This window comes from Nothoprocta perdicaria, unplaced genomic scaffold, assembly GCF_003342845.1.
Source record: "Nothoprocta perdicaria isolate Ctin4 unplaced genomic scaffold, notPer1 scaffold_119, whole genome shotgun sequence".
Taxonomy (NCBI): Eukaryota; Metazoa; Chordata; class Aves; order Tinamiformes; family Tinamidae; genus Nothoprocta; species Nothoprocta perdicaria.
This window is the reverse complement of record NW_020454305.1, coordinates 852,924-871,706: the sequence shown is the minus strand read 5'-3', so window position 1 is coordinate 871,706 and position 18,783 is coordinate 852,924. Positions and strand designations below refer to the sequence as shown.

The 18,783-nt window shown below is 38.0% G+C and overlaps 1 protein-coding gene across 1 annotated transcript in view; it reads right to left on the bottom strand.

Moving 5' to 3' along the window:
• IL17REL (interleukin 17 receptor E like) overlaps positions 1 to 18,783 on the bottom strand; it is a 54,073-nt gene that overhangs the window by 33,871 nt on the left and 1,419 nt on the right. The window contains exon 2 of the mRNA XM_026053833.1: positions 4,876 to 4,903. Coding sequence (XP_025909618.1) covers positions 4,876 to 4,903 — 28 coding nt within the window. The remainder of the gene's footprint in view (positions 1 to 4,875; positions 4,904 to 18,783) is intronic.

Genomic DNA, 18,783 nt, shown 5'->3' with positions numbered 1-18,783 from the left:
TCTTATTTCCAATGACAATTTAGTCATGACTAAAACCCCAGGCCATGATGTGCACAGCAGTTTTCTGCAGAACAATGAAGAAACAGTCCTATGACCCCTAAATTTGCCCTATTACATCTCTTTTTACTTCTCAGACTTCCATGCACAGAAATCAGTTATGCAGTGCTGAATTAATGTTGGTGGAGCAGATTTAATCTCTAAGGCAATTATTGGGCATTATACTTCAAATATGTAATAGTCGTGAATGAAACTTTGCAGTTTGAGAGGCTGTTGGAATAAGTATCCTGGCAATTGCCTTTTGTTACAACAGGGGACATCTCATCCTAGCTGCAATAAAAGCATGGCAATTTCCTTGAAATACATTTCTAACTTTAGGACTTAGCAGCATTAGTCTTATTGCTCTATGTACTCATAGGAGCTAGAAGGTGTTCAGCTATTATGGGAAGTTCATATGCTAATGAAAACAGCAATGTCATGTTCCTGCATTGTGTTTGCCATAAAATACAAGAAAATAACACTACCAGATCAGCAGAAAACTATGGATTCTTGTCAAGCACGGATGTCCATTGACTTGCATGGAAGACACATCCACAATTCTCATGGAGGAAAGGTACGAGGTAGAGGAGGAATGGCAGACATATATCCTCATTTACTCCTCCAACCACATGGAAAAGTGCCCTAAAGAATTTGTAAATATGTTTCCAAAGAGTTGAGGTTGTTTTTTAAAAAGTACCACGCTCAACAGGCGAAAGTGAAGATGTCATCCTCCTGGCCATCCTCCAGGACTAGATTGTGCAATAATCACAGAATCATTAAGGTTGGAAGTGACCTCTAGAGATCATCTAGTCCAACCTCCCTGCTCCAGTAGGGACATCTAGAGCACAGGGCACAGAGTGGCATTCAGGTGGGTTTGGAAGATCTCCAGAGAAGGAGACTCCACAACATCCCTGGGCAGCGTGTGCCAGGGCTCTGGCAGCCTCACAGTGAAGAATTTCTTCCTCATACGGAGATGGAACTTTCTGTGTTTCAACTTGTACCTATTATGTGTTGTTCTGTCACAGACCACCACTGAGAAGAGTTTGGTCCCTTCCTTCCTACATTCTCCATTCAAGTATTTGTACACAATGATCAGATCCCCTCTCAGCCTTCTCTTCACCAGGCTAAACAGGCCCAGCTTGCTTAGTCTTTCCTCATACAAGAGATGTTCCAGTCCCTTAACCATCTTTGTTGCTCTCTGCTGGACCCTCTCTAGAAGCTCCACATCCCTGTTGTACTTGGGGAGCCCAGAACTGCCCCCAATACCCCAGGTGCGGCCTCCCCAGAACTGAGGAGAGGGGCAGGATCCCCTCCCTTGACCTGCTGGCAACGCTCCTCCGGATGCAGCCAAGATCCCATTGGCCTTCTTGGCCACTGGCACACTGCTGACCATGGTTAACTTGTTGCCAACTAGGACTTCCAGATTCTTCTCCATGGAGCTGCTCTGCAGCAGGTCAACCCTCAATCTGTACTGGTGCCTGGGGTTATTCCTCCCCAGGTGCAGGACCCTGCACTTGTCCTTGTTGAACCTCATGAGTTTCCTCCCTGCCCAACTCTCCAGCCTGTCCAGGTCCCTCTGGATGGCAGCACAGCCCTCTGGAGAGCTGGCCGCTCCACCTAGCTTGGTATTGTCCACAAAATTGCTGAGGGTGCACTCTGTAATAATTCTAAAGGTATCTCAGAATGGAGAGCTCTTCTACAACACCCAACCAATCCACCCACAGTAACCGGGAGATTATTTTATTCCAAAACTACCTAATAATTATTACTAGTAACATGTTAAGTGATGATCAGTTTTAACTCCATCTCTTTGGTCAAAAATACTACTTTCTTGACTACATCATACAACACATAGTTGTTCACAACTACTGCAAATGACCTATGTTGTTTACATATGAAAATGAATAGTACCAGGAGTAATTGTTTTTCTTTAAATCTTTTGTTGTATAAATTTCTTGTAATTTTTGTTTGTTTTTGTTATCGCTTTGTGGTTTTGGAGGGTTTTGGTTTTTTGTTTTTTTTTGGTTTTTTTTTGGTATAAACTTTGTGGTATAAATTTCTTTCCCCAAGCCTAATTTTGCCCATTCTTGTATCTGTGCATAAATGATTCTGAGAAGACTATATATATGCATTATTAAAAGTTACAGTACACAAGATTTGAGCAAATTTGACCATGTTATTTTACCCAACCTTGTAATTACTGCCTAAGATTTGCTATTATTAGATGTAGCAGGTTTAGGACTATCTCAGGAGAATCTGAAGTCAAACCTAGGTTCATTACTTACATTGGCTCAGGATCAGGTAGATACATAAGCACAGTTTTAGGCATTACTATGTTTCCCTAAATAGGGACTCTGTTTCCTTGATTAAGGTTTCTACCATTGACCTGAAAACACATAAGGAATATACCGGATAAAATGAAATGACTCTTTCACTTCATTTTTTTATAATGAATTCTATGATACATTTTGAGACATGCAAAAGACTGCAAAATATATTATTAATAATTTAAGTGGATTGTATCAAGTACCAAGGCATAGGTGTATCAGGCACCAAGGTTTTGGATCACAATAAATGCATAATACAAGGAAGAGGGAACAGAAAATAATTTCCCTTCTATAAATCACAGTCATTTTTGTAATCACAAAATGAGACTCATTTTCTGACTAATTTTCCAGTAAAAATTTACCTTATCATCTCTTAATCCCCCTTCCCCTTTCACAGTTCCCTCTGGAACACACGCCTCTTTCCTTTTCTCACCCCAAAAGACACAGAAGTACATCTTGCTACACAAATCATCTGCTGAGTAAATCTTGCCTAGTTTTTATGTTTATAAATTATACTTGTAATTAGCCCTACATGAGAGAGGGATTGTTGCTGTAATAAAAGATTCCTTAATTATGGACACATATAAGCCCTGGCATAAAGAAATCAAGGCTTATTATTCAGCCTGTAGACACTTTCCTTGTACTTTTGCCATCAGCTCAACCACAGAGGATTATTTTTTATCTGATGATGCAGCAATCAACCCAGAACTGTCATGACAGCAAAACACACCTTGAATAAAATTAGATAATAGAAGCCAGAGCTGAGCAATGAATACGCAATGGAAATGATTAGATGAATAATTTGGAACCTCAGGCAAGAAGATGAAATTAGAGAACAACAAAAAACATGCAAAGAAAGCCCATTAATAACAGGCCCAGGCCAACTCCCAAAAGAAACTCTGTTTTTTTGTTTGTTTTTATGGTATTTCTTCCCTAAAAGAATTGTAAGAATCTCAACATCTTAGACTCCTGACAGTGCTCAGTCTGTGAATGAATCTGCAGCAGGTTAAAATTGCTTTGCTTGGGCATCATTCCATGAGTATAAAGTAGCAGTTAAAAGCCCTTTTGCATATGTGTTACCACACTGTTTTCTGCATCTGTGCATTAGAATAATTCAACAACTTCATAAACTAGATACTCTCCTAAGATAACCGTATACATTTCTGTTAATAAATGCCAAAATTCGCCTCTCTAAAATGCACTAATATTGAAACTGGTTAGGTTTCATGTTGACAGTGTCACTTTTAAAATACACTTCAATGCACAGTAAAGTCAAAAGTATTTGCTAGTTGTGAAACCTTCAGAAAGTGTTTTGAACTCTGAATGACAACAAATGCAACAGTGTTATAATCTGCCAAATGTTCTTTCTGAGGCTGTAGGATTTTTTTTTTTTTAACCTGTGAATTTTAAAAAATACTATGTAGCCCTTATGTCCTACTAATTGTTGTGCAGAACTAGAGGGAGGAGACAGGGACAAAGCTACATTGCCAAACACTACTGAATTGACAGCTGTAAATTCTAGGAAATATAGTCATCTTTTTGTCACAGCTGCAAATAATGATGACTGCAGAGGTGCTGGGTTATACAGCTAAGGTCTTTTGAGGTAATTTTACATAAAAAAAACATGACTATAGAAAGGGAAATATGGAAATGAGCATACACCCACTGTTGCACAAGTGATTTAGGATTAAAAACTAAAAAAATGTTTTTACATCACCGCTATAAGGTTGAGTCATCCGAGATGTTATTTCTATTAAAGATAGTTGATAAATTGTGGTCAGGTAGCACTGAAAACCTAAAGTCAGCTCTGCTTCATGTACATCATATTGCAAGAGAGGGATCTTGAGTTTACCAGTGCCTCAGTGAGCAAAGCTTATATCCAGCTTTGAGTTGCACACCAGTTTAGGCCTATATGCATCACTTTTGCAGTCAATGAAGAGGGAGCACCCCTTCTATCCCTCCCAGAGGGAAATTCACCCTGTCTTAAGATGCGTGGGATGAATCACCACCTGGTGGGACCTATGGCAATAGTTTCCACTATCTAGATCTGTATTTGTGTAATTACCAGCTTGGAGTTTAACTCATAACCAATAGCTCAGTGACTCACGCTATAACACCAGGATTTCACCCACTTGCAACCCAGCAGCACAGCTTCATCTTTTCTGTGGACTAACACGTGGTTCCAGGAAAGGCGCTCTGGAGAAAAGGAGCTGGGCCTGTAACCACATCTGTCATCCCAGGGGAACTATCTGAGCAGCGTTTGCCTTGGCAGCTGCTTAATCCTTCCTTATCAAGTAACTGCGTGCACTGGTGATGCGATTGTTGAAGGCTTCAGATAAGTTAACAGCTATATCATTCCTGTAGCTAATAATAATGCTTGTAAAAAAAAAAAAAAATGAGTGAAATGATTAAGGAAATTCTCACAGTGATCATTTATAGTAAGGAAAATTGCAAAACAAAAGTACACAATCATTTAGCAAATGTATTAATAATGTGAATGATATATACTCACTGGAAGGTTTGCTTTTACAATGAATCCCCTGCAAAGAGAAGTGAAATACATTATAAAAGCTGCTATGACATAACAAAAATAAAAATTGTTTAATTATTATACACAAATCTGAAAACATCTTAGACAAGTAAACGTTTGCACAATCCACAAAAGAAATAACTTTCAAAATAATAAAAAGAAAAACCTAATACAATGAAATTGCTCACCATGACCATTTATAAAGGGCTACTAAGTACAGTGACACAAGATCAACATTACCCATAAAGTTTCTATTTTCTATAGCAGTATAGAAAGTATAGCAGTTATGACAAATATGACAATTCCATCAACTACCGTCTGCCTTTTATCAGGTTTTGCCATTTCATACGGACTGATAGCTAATTTATTGTTTGGTTAGAAGTTTACAGTGAAGTGTTTATAGTTCAATGTCAAGATAACTGGGCAAAGAAACCTCTCGATTTTTTAATGGAAGACATCTAGAATATTTCTGATTATTAGATGAGTTATTACATATTATATAGTCACATATTTTCATTGACTGAAAAACACAAAAGTTACTTGTTACACTGCTAAGAATTCTATTCAATATCACATCTATGTCTAAAAAAGAAAATATGAAGGAAATCAAATTTATTTATGTAACTGTTCCCAAACTGGGATTCTTCTAGGTAAATAGCTTCAAAAATTCCACAGATCCCACTGGAGGCTGGAAAATATAACTGATACAACCTTGTTTCTGCTACAATGTGCTCAGTAGAAATATTTGTACATGTGTGATTGTTTTCTGCAAAAAGAGCTTCAATGGTAGTTTCGTGATTTATACTCCCAATGCAGATTCATGAACAGAAAGAAGACTATAGTTTTCTAAATAGTTCAATACAAAATTAAACAACAACAAAAAAGTAACATGCCAGCTCATATAAAACTTCAGTGGAATTTTAACTGCTGTTTCACCATCCTGATTTTGAATAATTTCTAACTGTAACCCTGCAAGAGCATGCAGAAGGACAATTTGCATTCAGTTTTACTCACTTGAGGTTCAAGATGGCCTTAGGAAATGTAATAGATAAACATACAAAATCCCTGCAAAAAATGGGGTGAGTTATCTGTGAGCTAGCTTTCTTGGTAGGAAAATCTAATTGTTGGATCAATTCATTGCTGAATCACAATTCATTGGAAGGAATTAATCCCTCATGAGGTTGATATTTTAAGAAGTTACTTCCCTATTTCTACCTTCTAATTTTATTGCCAAACTATAGAAAATATTTTGGTCAAGTGTCTCTACAGAATTCCCTGCTGCAAGTCAAAATTTCTCAGAATTCAGTCTCTAAATTGGTTGGTTATCGGCTGCTTTCTGTCTAACCCTTCTTTCTCGTTGTAAACATGGTACAACATATTAGAAAAAATCCACAGTGTTTTGAAATTAACAACATAAAACTCATAAAACTTCGATCCGGTCTTTCATTTGCATAACAGCATTAGTTCAGATTTCCAAGATAGGAGATTTCCTGAAAAATGCAAATCTTATGTAAATTATTTTTAGTTTCAAACCTGAAATGAGAAAGAGGAGATGGGTCCCTCTACCTTGCAAGCCAACTACCAACTTTGGTGGAGCTACAGGATGATGCAGAAATGTTCCTACATCCTTTATTCTATCCAAAATAGTTCTTGTATCGCACTATTGCTCTGAGAACTCCTGCTATCTAAGCACTTTCCAGTAATGCTTTGTATTTATTTTCTTACCTTCTCCATGAGAAACGGAAACGTATTCAGCAGTGTTTTTTGTTCTGGCAGGGGAATGCTTTGTGGTCATTGGGCATGTAGGTTTGTTCCGCGTGAGGAGGAGTTTGGAAGGTTTGCCAGTAACAGCAAGCATTTGGTCACAGACCAATTCCTTCTTTTAATAAGAAATTTCTTTTTATTGTACAATACCATGGGCTTTTCATTTCCTTTTAGAATCATTTTGAAAATAGTCATAAGAGACCATTTGTTTCAAAGAAGAACTCAAATAAATTAAACAAGTTCCTCTCCCACTTTCTATATCTTTTGTTTTCAGGAATTTTCTGTGATGAATGTAACAGAAAAACACAACACACTAAAACCAGAATGGAAATTTTCTTCCCCTTTCACAAATGCTTTGGGTGCCTTTTATGCAGAAATAAGATCTTGAACATGATAGTACACTTTGATACAGAGAGCATCTTAGATTCATATCTGCTTTGGCAAAGAGCCTAAGCAAAATATACTTACACAATGCACAAATAGTTAGGGATTTTCCTATTTCTCTAGGGTTTTCCCCATTTGCGGTATTACTCAACTGTAGCTAGAGGTTATCTGAAGAGACACCACCAACGTGCAGCCTTGTGAATAGAAGGTGTGGTGCCAACATTTTAGCTAGCACAGCAACTTCTCTGCAAACTAAGTCAACTGTAATATCACATCACTTCATTTAAAGACTACAGAAAAGAAAGTGAGAGAAAGACAGATTTTGGCGGGGAGGAATTTTCTTGAAGTAAAACTGATGAAGAAAAAAAACAAATATTAGAGCTATTTCCCATTTCCTGTTAAATCTCCATGCAGTGTGGGAAAACAGAATTATGGAAATCCTGCATTGAACAGACTGTCATGAAGGGAAAGGGTTTGAGGCAAACTTGTTTTCACAATCTACCTGTTAGCTCTGTTATACCTGCTTCATACAGAGTTGGTGGCAATTCTTCTGCAATTCCATAAAGAGCAGCAATGTTCTTGAAAATGCCTTAAAATGTGTTTTGATCTTAATCTGAGGCCAGGCTTTCAGAAACAAGCTTTCATTTAGTTACCTGAAAAGCCAACAGTTTCTTCTGATTTTGAGAGTTTCTTTGTAGGGGAGCTGTTACCTAAGTTCCTACTGTAGGCCAGGCTGTCAGAGTGATCATCAAAAATTTGCTCTTTTCCAGCAATTTCTACTCTTTGACCACCATTAAGAGCAAGTATGGGACTGTACTTAATCTTATAACACAAGGAATTAGATGTTTTCATGTTGAGTGGCCTTACAATAACCAATTCTCAAACTGTAGCCAAGGGCTGGTAAAGATAATGGGTCTAAGTGTGTTCTTTCTGATTTCCAGATGACAGAGAACAGTCTCCATAAATTTATCCTCTTCTACATGGAATACAGAATTAGAATGGATCCTCTAGACCACTGGGTGCTTACTCATGAACCATCACACCATCTAGTGAACTATCACACCATCTAGTCCCTTCAAAAACTGGTCAAACTGCATTTTATAATCAGTCTGTACCAGGGCCCTTCCAGAAGGCCAGTTCTCTTGCAGAAAGAAAAATTTTAATTTCAAAGGTAAACCCAATGATGGTTAGTTTATATTCGCTTGTGTTTGTGTGAATTGTCTTTTCACTTAAATAGATGCTCTCCATCCTTAAATTTACTCTCCATTTATCTGCAGATGCATTCTCTCATGCTAAGTTTTTTTATACTCCCCTCATAAAACAGGCTCTCCTTTTTATCACCATCCCTCACAACAACTCTTCTATTTAACACATCTTTCCTAATGGTGTGACTAGACTCGTGCACAATTCTGAAGACAGTTTCTCACTAGGGTTTATTTGGTGCTGTGTAAAGTGATAATATTTTTTGTCTCTCTTGTGAGCTACATCACATTTTGCAGTCATCCTACAATACAGAGCACACTATTTAGTGAATTACTACTTCCTTTTCCATGAAAGCAATATGTATCTGCCCTTATTTTCTCCCTCTGCTCATGTATTCCCATGTATAGCCTTTAGATGATGAGCGACAGACTAAATGATTTCACACGGCCTCTAGTGAAAGAGCTAGCAGTCTCAGCCATCTCCACAATGAAAAAGATCTTTGAGGAGTGGACAGGCACAATCAAATGAAGTGTTACGGATGCATGCAATTTCCAACTTTGGATGGAAAGAGAAGGAATTAAGGTCTGTGTCATAAGCTCCTCAGATTTTCAACGAATGATCATAATTCTCTTCACAGAGACATTCAGACCCAGAAACCAGTTAAGGAAAACTTCACAACAGGACATAATTGAGCATACTTCACCTTCTCCCAGAGCTATTTTCATAAGCCAAGGAGATAATGACTTGGTACTTTGCATATCCTCGGTGCTAGTGAAGACTAGAACCCCTCAGAACTTTCCTCATTCTGTTCTATTTTAAGGTATAAATGTCACCCCTGCCTTTCAAGTATACAGAAACTGAATCATTTGCAGTAAGAGAAAGCACAGACATAATTCTTGTCCCACCAAAAAAGATCCTTAACTAGACCAAGGTTAAGTATTTACACAGGAAAGCGCAAAACAGATTACAAATAGATGAAATAGATCTGTGAATCTGTGAAAAGGCAAAACAGCAGGCCTCCAGAAAACATTTGGCAATTAAATAAAATTGTGGCCATGTTTCCAAAGGAGTTATAATGATTAACACACATAATATGAAAATTTAGAACAGTTAAGCATTTCCAGCTAGTACTACTGATAGAGTGTCCCAAAAGACCTGTTTTCAAAAAGAGCCTCTGTATTTGTTTTGGCGTTGTGTGTAATTACTTTCATTGCCAAGGTAAAACTGATGATTCTTATTTATTTTTGGCACACAACAAGGTTGTTCCTCAGCTTTCACTGACAATGCGGTAATCAGCCACATTTGAACAGTGAATAATGGAATCAGCTAAGTGCTCGTGGAAGGACCGTTATCACAGCTGGGCTGATATCCATGCAGAACAGCATCGGCACCTAACTCTACAGCAAAGCTTTATTTTGGACTATTGCTTCTACAAGACAGCCAAGGATGTTGCGGGGTTTGTTTTTTTTTTTTTTTTCAGAATGCTAAAAACAAGAAGTCTGATTCATAACTACACAGAATCCATCTCCAAGATGGAATTTAGTTTCTCTTCATGTGCTTCAAGCAGAACAAAAGCCACCTGATCACACTGGTGCAGTGCTGAACCTGAGAGAGCAAACACTGCTGAGAAGTGGGGATATTAAGTTCAGGTCCAGGACTGTGCTCATGAGGTTACAGAGGCTTTGGGAAAGAACTGGCATGTGTCCAATACAACAAGTTGGTGTCTGCCTGTGTTGCACTATATTGACATGTTCACAATAAAGCAGTAAACTGAAATGAACCAAATGGGAAAAGAATAGTGGATTTACTGAAGATTATTGGATAATCCTTAATAAGGTTTCACGGGGCTCTGAAGCAGAGCGTCTTACTAATTTCTGTGTCCCAAACCATTTGCCATTTAACAGATATATGCAAATGTTCCATTTGCAGGTGTGAAATAAGAATAAATGTTGTGCCTGTGTGGACCCAGCACTACATCTAGTACCTGGCACAGCTTGCTATACCTCAAAACTGACAGAAAACATTTCTATTACAATCTAACAGTATTTCAGTAATGCAGGAATATGTGATTGACATAAGACACTCAGATTCCTAAGATTTTTTTTTCTTCTGTTTATCTGCTGCTGTTCAGGTGCGATACAGATTGCTGTTCTCAAGGGCAAATTGTTCAAGATGCTTCCTTTTACACCATGTTGAGTGGTGTAAATATGGCTGCTCCCATATTTTAAGGATTGTATTTGGCAAATAACTTCCTCTAAATGTTACTGTGGCTGTTTGGCTGGCTGTTTTGTACAGGGCAAAACAAGTGAAAGAGTTGGCAGCATAGTAATTGTATTTCTGGGAATTCTTTGCAATGACATGCATTCATCCTATAAGTAAACATCTAGACAAAATATTGCTTTAAGGTCTCACAACTAGGAAGAACATTCCCATGCGAACTGTGTGTAAAAATAATACTGTGATACAAATAAAAAGGCCTGGCCTGCATAGAAACCACTTGCTATTAAATTTATTAGACTAAAGGGAGTTATGACAGTTTGAAATAAAATCTGTCCATTCTATTGTGTGCTTCAGTTCCAGGACTAGAGGCAGAATTTGCTCAGAGCAACTGTATGCTTTTTTTTTCTTTTTTTTTCTTTTTGAAACAAAAACAACAACATAAGTTGTCAATCATTTTGATGTCATGTTTCCTAAAATATTAATACAAGTTGTTAACAAAACAGAATTGTATACAATAGACAAAGCAAAATTAAAATGCATTTAGAATGCCATACCCTCAGCTGGTATAAATCAGCACCATCCCATAGATAGAGTGTCAAAAAATTTCAAGCCACTCAGTTACTTGAAAGGCAACTAAACTACCAAATCAGCACTTTCCATCTAACAACGAGACATGGATACTCTAGCACTGCAATAGCCTAAACAGCATTGCAGTGAATGACTGGAGATCTCATACAGAGGATACTGGAATAGAATCAAAGAAATGATAGAACAGAATCAAAATCAAGAAACCAAAAAAAAAAAAAAAATTGTCTCCAAGCCAAGCGTCCTGTCAGAAGCAGTACTGTCACCTGTCACCCAAACTAGGTCAAATCAGACATGACTTCAGCCAGTTCTTGAAAACTCAAGGAGAGGTGCCACCTCTCCACACAATCGTGGATGCTTCATGGTTAGGATGGCATAATGTGCTTTGTAGCATTGAAGAGTCTACAAGAAAACTTCAGTCAAGATCCCTCAGCAGCACTGGATCTTGCAACCTCAGAGGGGCTTGGAACCAGTACTCCAAAGAAAAGGAAGTGGGGAGAAAGCAAGAATTGAGGTGAAAATCCTAGGAGACCCCCCAGAGCTAGATTTGCTGATCACGCCGCTGTAGGCAGTGACTACTGCTTGTGAAATGTCCAAAGCTTCTTGCTGTTTCAGTTGCTGTCTTCTTACACATCTCTACGCTATTCCTCAGCAGCAGCAGCAGAAGCAACTTGGCTTTCCAGTGTTCTGGCACATGCAGCAGGATCATCTCCATTTTGATCTAGAAAACTGCTGATTTTGTTTACATTCACACTCAGTCCCAAAAGCAGAACACACTTATCTTTATAAACAAAAAATACCATTCTGATTACATTCACAGACTGCAGAAGACTATGATTTTAACTCCAAACACCTTAAAATCAGTGAAATCATGTTCAGTAGTACAAACGACCATTGAATTAGATCCAGCTGGAGAAAAAACCTTTTTGTCTATGCCATCTTCAGCACTGCCTTTGAGAAACTTGTCACCAACTTCATTTCCAAGTACAACATTTTCTCTGCGTTTGGCATTACTATTGGTAGTGAAACGAAGCCAAAGTTTGGAGTCATTTGCAGCATGAGATTGTCAGCTTTGTGGGCCAGATTTAGATACATGAAACATGACTTAAGCAAACGATAGTAATATCACCGCCATGATCCATAATACTTGATCCACAACACATGATCTTCAAGTGCCACCTAATCCTAGAGGTGTCTAAGTTTATTAGGCACCTTTCTGATCTGAAAGCTACCTAGAAGCTTGTTTCTCATGACAAGAACTCAACTGGAATAATATCTCACACCTAATGCAAAGTATGCCATTGATGCATAGATGCACTTGTGAGACTTCCAAGTGCTCCAGAGTAGTGGATGGCTACAGTAGATCTAGTAGCAACAGAGATAAAGCTATCATAGTTAAAGCCTTGTTCCCCTTTCAACATGAAACATTAGGACAGTCAGATTGAAGACGTTCCTATCCTCAGAGGCAGGAACTTGAACAGCTGGACTGTGACAGCTGTAACACACCCTTACTCTGTTTTCCTTCTCTAACATTTACAAAATATTCCTCAACCTTAAGCAGTTTTACCTTACACAAGTTGTGGATTTGCTATGCTGTCCCATAAATGAGAAAGCTTCTCCTATTTCCTGTCAAAGCAGTAATAGGTAATTAAAGAGCAATTTTGAAATAAGTCTGAAAGGCTCATCTGAAAATAGGACAGGTGAGAGGCCATGAAATTTATAAAGCGGAGCAATTTGTACATTCAGAAGGAACATCTATTTCTCACTTCAAAGGCCATCTATATTTTTTTTCTAAGCACACATCAAGAAAAAAATCAGAAATTGGGAGAGTGGCTCAATATCTAATCTGAAGGGAGGACTTCAGACATTCTTAATTAGGTGCCTATATTCTAGACAGTGGAGTACAGACTAACATCACATTTATCTTTTTCACTTGGCTTATATGAGGTAGCACCATGCTGAGCATGCATGTTTCTCACATTGCCCTGGCAAGTCTCTAATGTTTTTCATGATCTCCATTTAAGCTCTGTGTAATACCTAGCGAAAGAGCACAGACAAAATAGATGAATCTTCCTCAGGTACTCTTTAAAAAAAAAAAAAATCTCTCTCCCTAACCCTTCTGAAGCACTTCACAGAGTCATACTAAAATTTGGAACAATAAGGCATACTTGGAAATAACTTCTTACAACAGTTTCAGAACTTTGGAAGCTACATGTCAGGACTGAGACTGTTGAAAGACATAGAGGGGAACACGGGAGCAGATGCTTCTATTGCTCATAGCTCCCATGAAAATGGGGTAGCCTTCACATTCTCCTAGAGAGTGGGGTTTTTTCCAGCTACAAGTAGAGAGTGAATGTAAACACAGATGTGACCAAACTCTAAAAATCTAAAAATCTCTAAAATTCCCATAGAAACACCATATATCAAAAACCAGTATTTTAAGGAGAGCATACGCCTGATCAAAAATAAGCATGAAGCATTATACTAAAAGAGAATTGATAAAATACAAAAACTACACATTGGAAAAAATGTAATACAAAGATATCACAGTTTAAAAGGCAATGAAGAAACCTGTCATTATAGTCAGCGAAGGAAGAACACAGGTCAGGAAGAGAAGGAAGCAGGAAAAGGATCAAGGAAGTTTGCATATGAAGACATGAAAGGGAAAAACAAAACTGGAGACAGTGAAATGTATTAAGTGCAATAAATTCTATTTCCTCAATGTTTTTCCAAGAAAAGACAATGAATGCACATTTAGTGCTGTACAATGTTGTTTATATGATTCATAGTTTCTGAAAATATGCAGGCAAGTAGAGGCAACTCCAAGACAATCAGTTTTCCAGAAATGAATTGAAATTTGCCACACATATTCAAAGCAACCAGGCTGAAAATCTTTCCTCAAGAGAAACAGCCATAGATCATTTGCAAAGTAAAATTTAAACTCTGAGGGAACAAAAAAACTCGTAATGTTTCTTCATTTTTGTACAGACACTTCCTCAATGAGACTGCATGCACTATACACTTTTCAGGGTGAATTGCATATTTTGCCTGCTGAGAGAATGAATATGAATACACAGTGAAACACACTGCTGACCGTCCAGAGGAAAAAGTCAAAATATCACTTGAAAGGCCATCTTTAGATTCCACAAAAGAGAAAATCAGACAGAAAAGAGAAATATAAGAGTTAGAAAAGGACTCCAGGTGCCATCTACTTTACACTTCTGCCTTAGGAAGAATGATTTTTATCTGAGTCATATCTGTGCTTACATCTCTACAAACTCCACAGGCAATCTATTCCAATGCTCAGCATCATCAGTTACAATAACTTTCCAATTTATTCATGCTTCCCAAAACTCCGAGGCAGGGTGAGGACTGACTGATGTATCAGCATCACATTCCAATATACATTAATTTATCAGTTGTGGAATCAATCCTAGCCAAAATAGTTAAGAAACAGTCTGGAGCTTCCTTGGCAACACATAGCTGCTTAGGGCATATTTTCCTTGTGTTTTATTTACATTTTTAAGAAGTAAAACAACTTCCTGGCCTTCTAAATAAAAACAAGCCAAAAATGTTAGCAAGATCAGGAAAGAGTTTTACAAGGAAGAATATTTTCCTGGAGGTATGAAAATGACTGTGAAAGTATCTGTCCAAGATTGATGTATAAACGGTAAGGATCTCTTATCAGAATGATGGTGACATTGTAGATCATAGAACATAATGTTGGTTCCTGTTTTATACAGCTCAGAACCAACAGCAAGACTTTTGGACATTTATGTTTCCCCAAATCAAATGGTTTTCAATCAAGGATAGCAGGAAACTAATTTCTTAAGTCCTACCTCTACCTACTTAGTCCTCTGCCTAAGTTAGGCAGAGAGGCCTAACACTTCATTGCTGAGGCCCACCCCAGAAAAGCCAACAGATTACCTAAAAGTATCCCTAAACAAAACAGGATTTTTTAATCTCATTTTGGGCCTTCTCAATTTTAACCACCCCTGCTTATCTCACACACATGCACACACATTCTGGCAATAGTGGAAAAAATGGGAGTATGTAAATAAACATGACAAAGTACCAGAGATCACATCACCAGTCCCAGCAAGTTTAAGCTAACTTCTAGACCTCACTGCAAGAATTATAGTGAGGTCACACTGCCTAATCTAGTAATAAGGTTATTAACTCCTTCTATAGTTAATAGTTATAAGCTTGTCTTGCCTAGATTGGAGGGCATAGTTTAGACCAAATTACAGAGGTGCTTAAGAGCAGGAAAGAGCTAGAGATATGCTGTGCTCTATCTTGTTAAGACAGGAAGAGAATTGAGCTCAGAAGGTCTGCAGGCAGATCCCACTCCAGCAGGCAGGAGGCTGCTGGAGCAGGCCCTGCTTCCCCACACAAGCGCACAGCTCCGCAGAGAAAGAATCAAGATTACAGTAGATCCCACTTGTTTCAAGAGTATGACACCAAAATGACAGGTCATGTAGTACTTCACCTCATTGTAAGATCTTCCAGCACAGAGAGAGATTGGCACTCTCTGTCATCTTAAACCCAGCAGCTTTCCATCTGCAAAGCATAATGAGCCAGCAATCCCTCTGGAGCTGCAGAACGTAGCTGCTGCTGAAACATGATATCCCCCACCAGGCTCTTGGCCTCGTGGAGCTGAAGGATATCTCCTTTTCCCAAGTTCAGAACTCAAAAGGATTTGTGAGTTGTGATCCCCTGCCTATAACAAAGGGTAGTTGCTCCCAGCTGCTGCTCAGCCTGCAGACATGGCCCCCTTGTTTTAGTTTATACCTCCTACTACAGGCACTGATTACACATACGCTGCTGTCTGATGGTGGTGAAGTTTCTAAAACTGCCCTTCAGGGCACCTTGTCATGTCCAATTGCAACTAGACGTGTTTGTCTAATGTGTGTCCGCAGCCTTCATGACTGCTCATAGTGCCTCCCTGCTTTCTGTGCCTTGCAGCCTTTTCCCAGAGCTCTTGAAGAAGGGAGACATGAGGAAGTGAAAATGGAGAGGAACTGTTGCCTTTTTGCAAGTCCTGAATTGCACAGCTTTCTCCATTTCCACTGCTCCTAAGAGAAGCTGTGCTGGATGCTGTAGCCATGATGAACAGAGAAGACACTTCTGAGCCCGTGGTGGTATCTGTGTTTGGCTGTTTCATTTCTCAGGGACGACAACTAACCAATGGCATAAGATACAGCAGGAAACATGAGAGCTAAACTTCCCATATCTTATGGGGAATACTTAATTATAGTATCCACTATAACTAATAATAACTAATAATAGTAAGCACTTAATTAAAATACATAATTAAGAAAAGCCCCACAGGAAGGTCAGCACTATTTTGTATGTGTGAAAACTGGAGAGGTATAATGACAACGGCGATATAAGTGGACTTGATAATGAAAAATGACAAGCATGGACACAAAACCAGGTTTTTCACTCTTGGGACTCTTTTCTGGATTGTACTTCATCACAGCACATTTTAGCAGAGGATTTGTTTGACACTTTTTATGTGTTTCCTGCAGTCATTAGATACATCTTTGTGTGTAGTCAAAAAAATGTGGAGAATCATCTTCCTTTCTTGTGACAATATTTCTCTCTCTCTGAAGAAAAACCTAACACTTTGATATATATTTATCTTTGATATATATTTATATATTTACAATGTCTAAACTTTTTAGCAAACAACTAGATTTTTATATTCTTTTTCTTTTATGTCACATAGATTCTTATTTTGTTTTTTAAAGGATTGGCATCACTTTTAAAAAATATTCAAGTAGAGTATCCTGATTCATGGCATAAGTATCAGTAAAGCAACACTACATCCTTATATTAATAATAGAATGAACAGGCAGCAGCTATATCAGGAATTGGCTGCCAATATCTTGTATAATTGCAGGGAAATCCCAGATTAAATATAGGGTTTCCTTCATTACCCATGGACTTTGGATACATTACTACATTTAATGGGAGACAATACAAATACTACTTCATAGTTTTGTGGAGAGCTTTTTTTTTTTTTTTTTTTAAATGTGCTGCTCTTGATCTTTACCAGCTGTTGATTCAAATTTGGCATAAGTCTATTTCTTTGTGTACAGCTTGCAAACAATGCGGATTGTAAAATGAGTAGGGCACAAACCCAATTTCAATTGCAGGCTGGGATTCCCCAATGCTTTCACAGGGAAGCTTGCTCGATAACTGTGTTTGCTATTGGGTGAGACATGGAGACCAAGCCCATTGTATTTAACCTTTGACTACCAGAGTACCACGACAGCTCCAAAGCCAGGCCACTAAAGCAAGGAAGAAAACATAAATCATAATATGGAACACAAGCTTGTTTTTCCTTCTTACCACATTCAACCCACAATTGTGTATTTTCATGCTGTTTAAATTTTCATGTAATGCTTGCATAAAGCTCCAGTGTCTTTCTGTTCCTTTCTTTCTGGGTAGGAATACAACAATTTGTGGTGTAGTAATGAAACCTGGATATTATACAAAGCAAGGATGCCTTTCTGAATACTCATAGTTAACTAAGAATGATTCATTAAGTTGTAATAGGATCCATAATTTAAACCAGCTCAGTGTGAAGGTTTAGGTCATATACTTCAAAACAGTTGTGTCACTGTTTCCTTCTTAAGATACATAACCAGTGCTTTACTCTGCTAAAGAACACCTGAAGGACATTATAACTGTTTAAAAATATTTGAGAGACACAGTCACCTTAAAATCTAATCCACTGTTCAGACTCAGAAGTTCCAGTTATTAAACCTGCTCAGAACCCTCTAATACTCATGGTTTGAAAAATGCAGAAAAATGCAAACAAATTGTATTATTAAGAACAATACAATCTCAGGCTTTATGTTGCAGATGAGAAGCTCACCATAATATTGATTTATAAAAATAGAAATGACAACTTCTGGAAGTTAAAAATTTACATTAACTTATTTCATAAAGCAAATTTCTAGGCAAAAGGTAGTTCGGTTGATGTTGTCTCTTTTCAAAACGCTAGTTTGTGACCTACTGTGTAGGAGGCAATGCCTGTGTACTCAAAGATAAATAATAGATTCCAATTAGTGTCCTTATAAAGCCCATTGATTTAGGAATTATGGGGAAGATAAATGGCTTTTTATTCCCATCCCTTTTAAAACAACTCAGATAGGAGTGAAACTGAAGCCATAAATTGTGGTGGGTTATGTAGGAATATTGAAATTATTTCCAAAGGAACAGAAAGAAGGAGGTTTTTTTCTAACGATCAGTCATGAGACTCTAAAGTTCATGTGGGTAAAATGCTTTACACTGGACTGAAAATGCTAAACTGGCAGTAATTTGTCCTGATGGGATCATTATTGTTTCCAGTGAGAAAACATTTTTGTCTTAAAAAGTCGTTAATGCATTCAAGATTCTGCCGAATGCAACTAGCAGAAACATAACACATAGAGCAGGAACTGATTCCTATATTTTACCATCGCAAACGACCTTTATATGTGATTCTGTTATACTGGAAATAACCTGATTCCTCTGTAAATTAACAAAAATACACATTTTAATTATCCAAACTACCGCACTGGAAAAAAAGTTCAGACAACCTTTTGATGGCAAAGAAGGGATTCACTCTACCTAATGACTAGACTTTGTTTACCTATTTGGCACCTGGTGAATGAGTCCGCCCAGTACCTGAGATGCAACTGAGAAAGATGCCCTTGAACATCCCCAGGGGAAAACCATGCC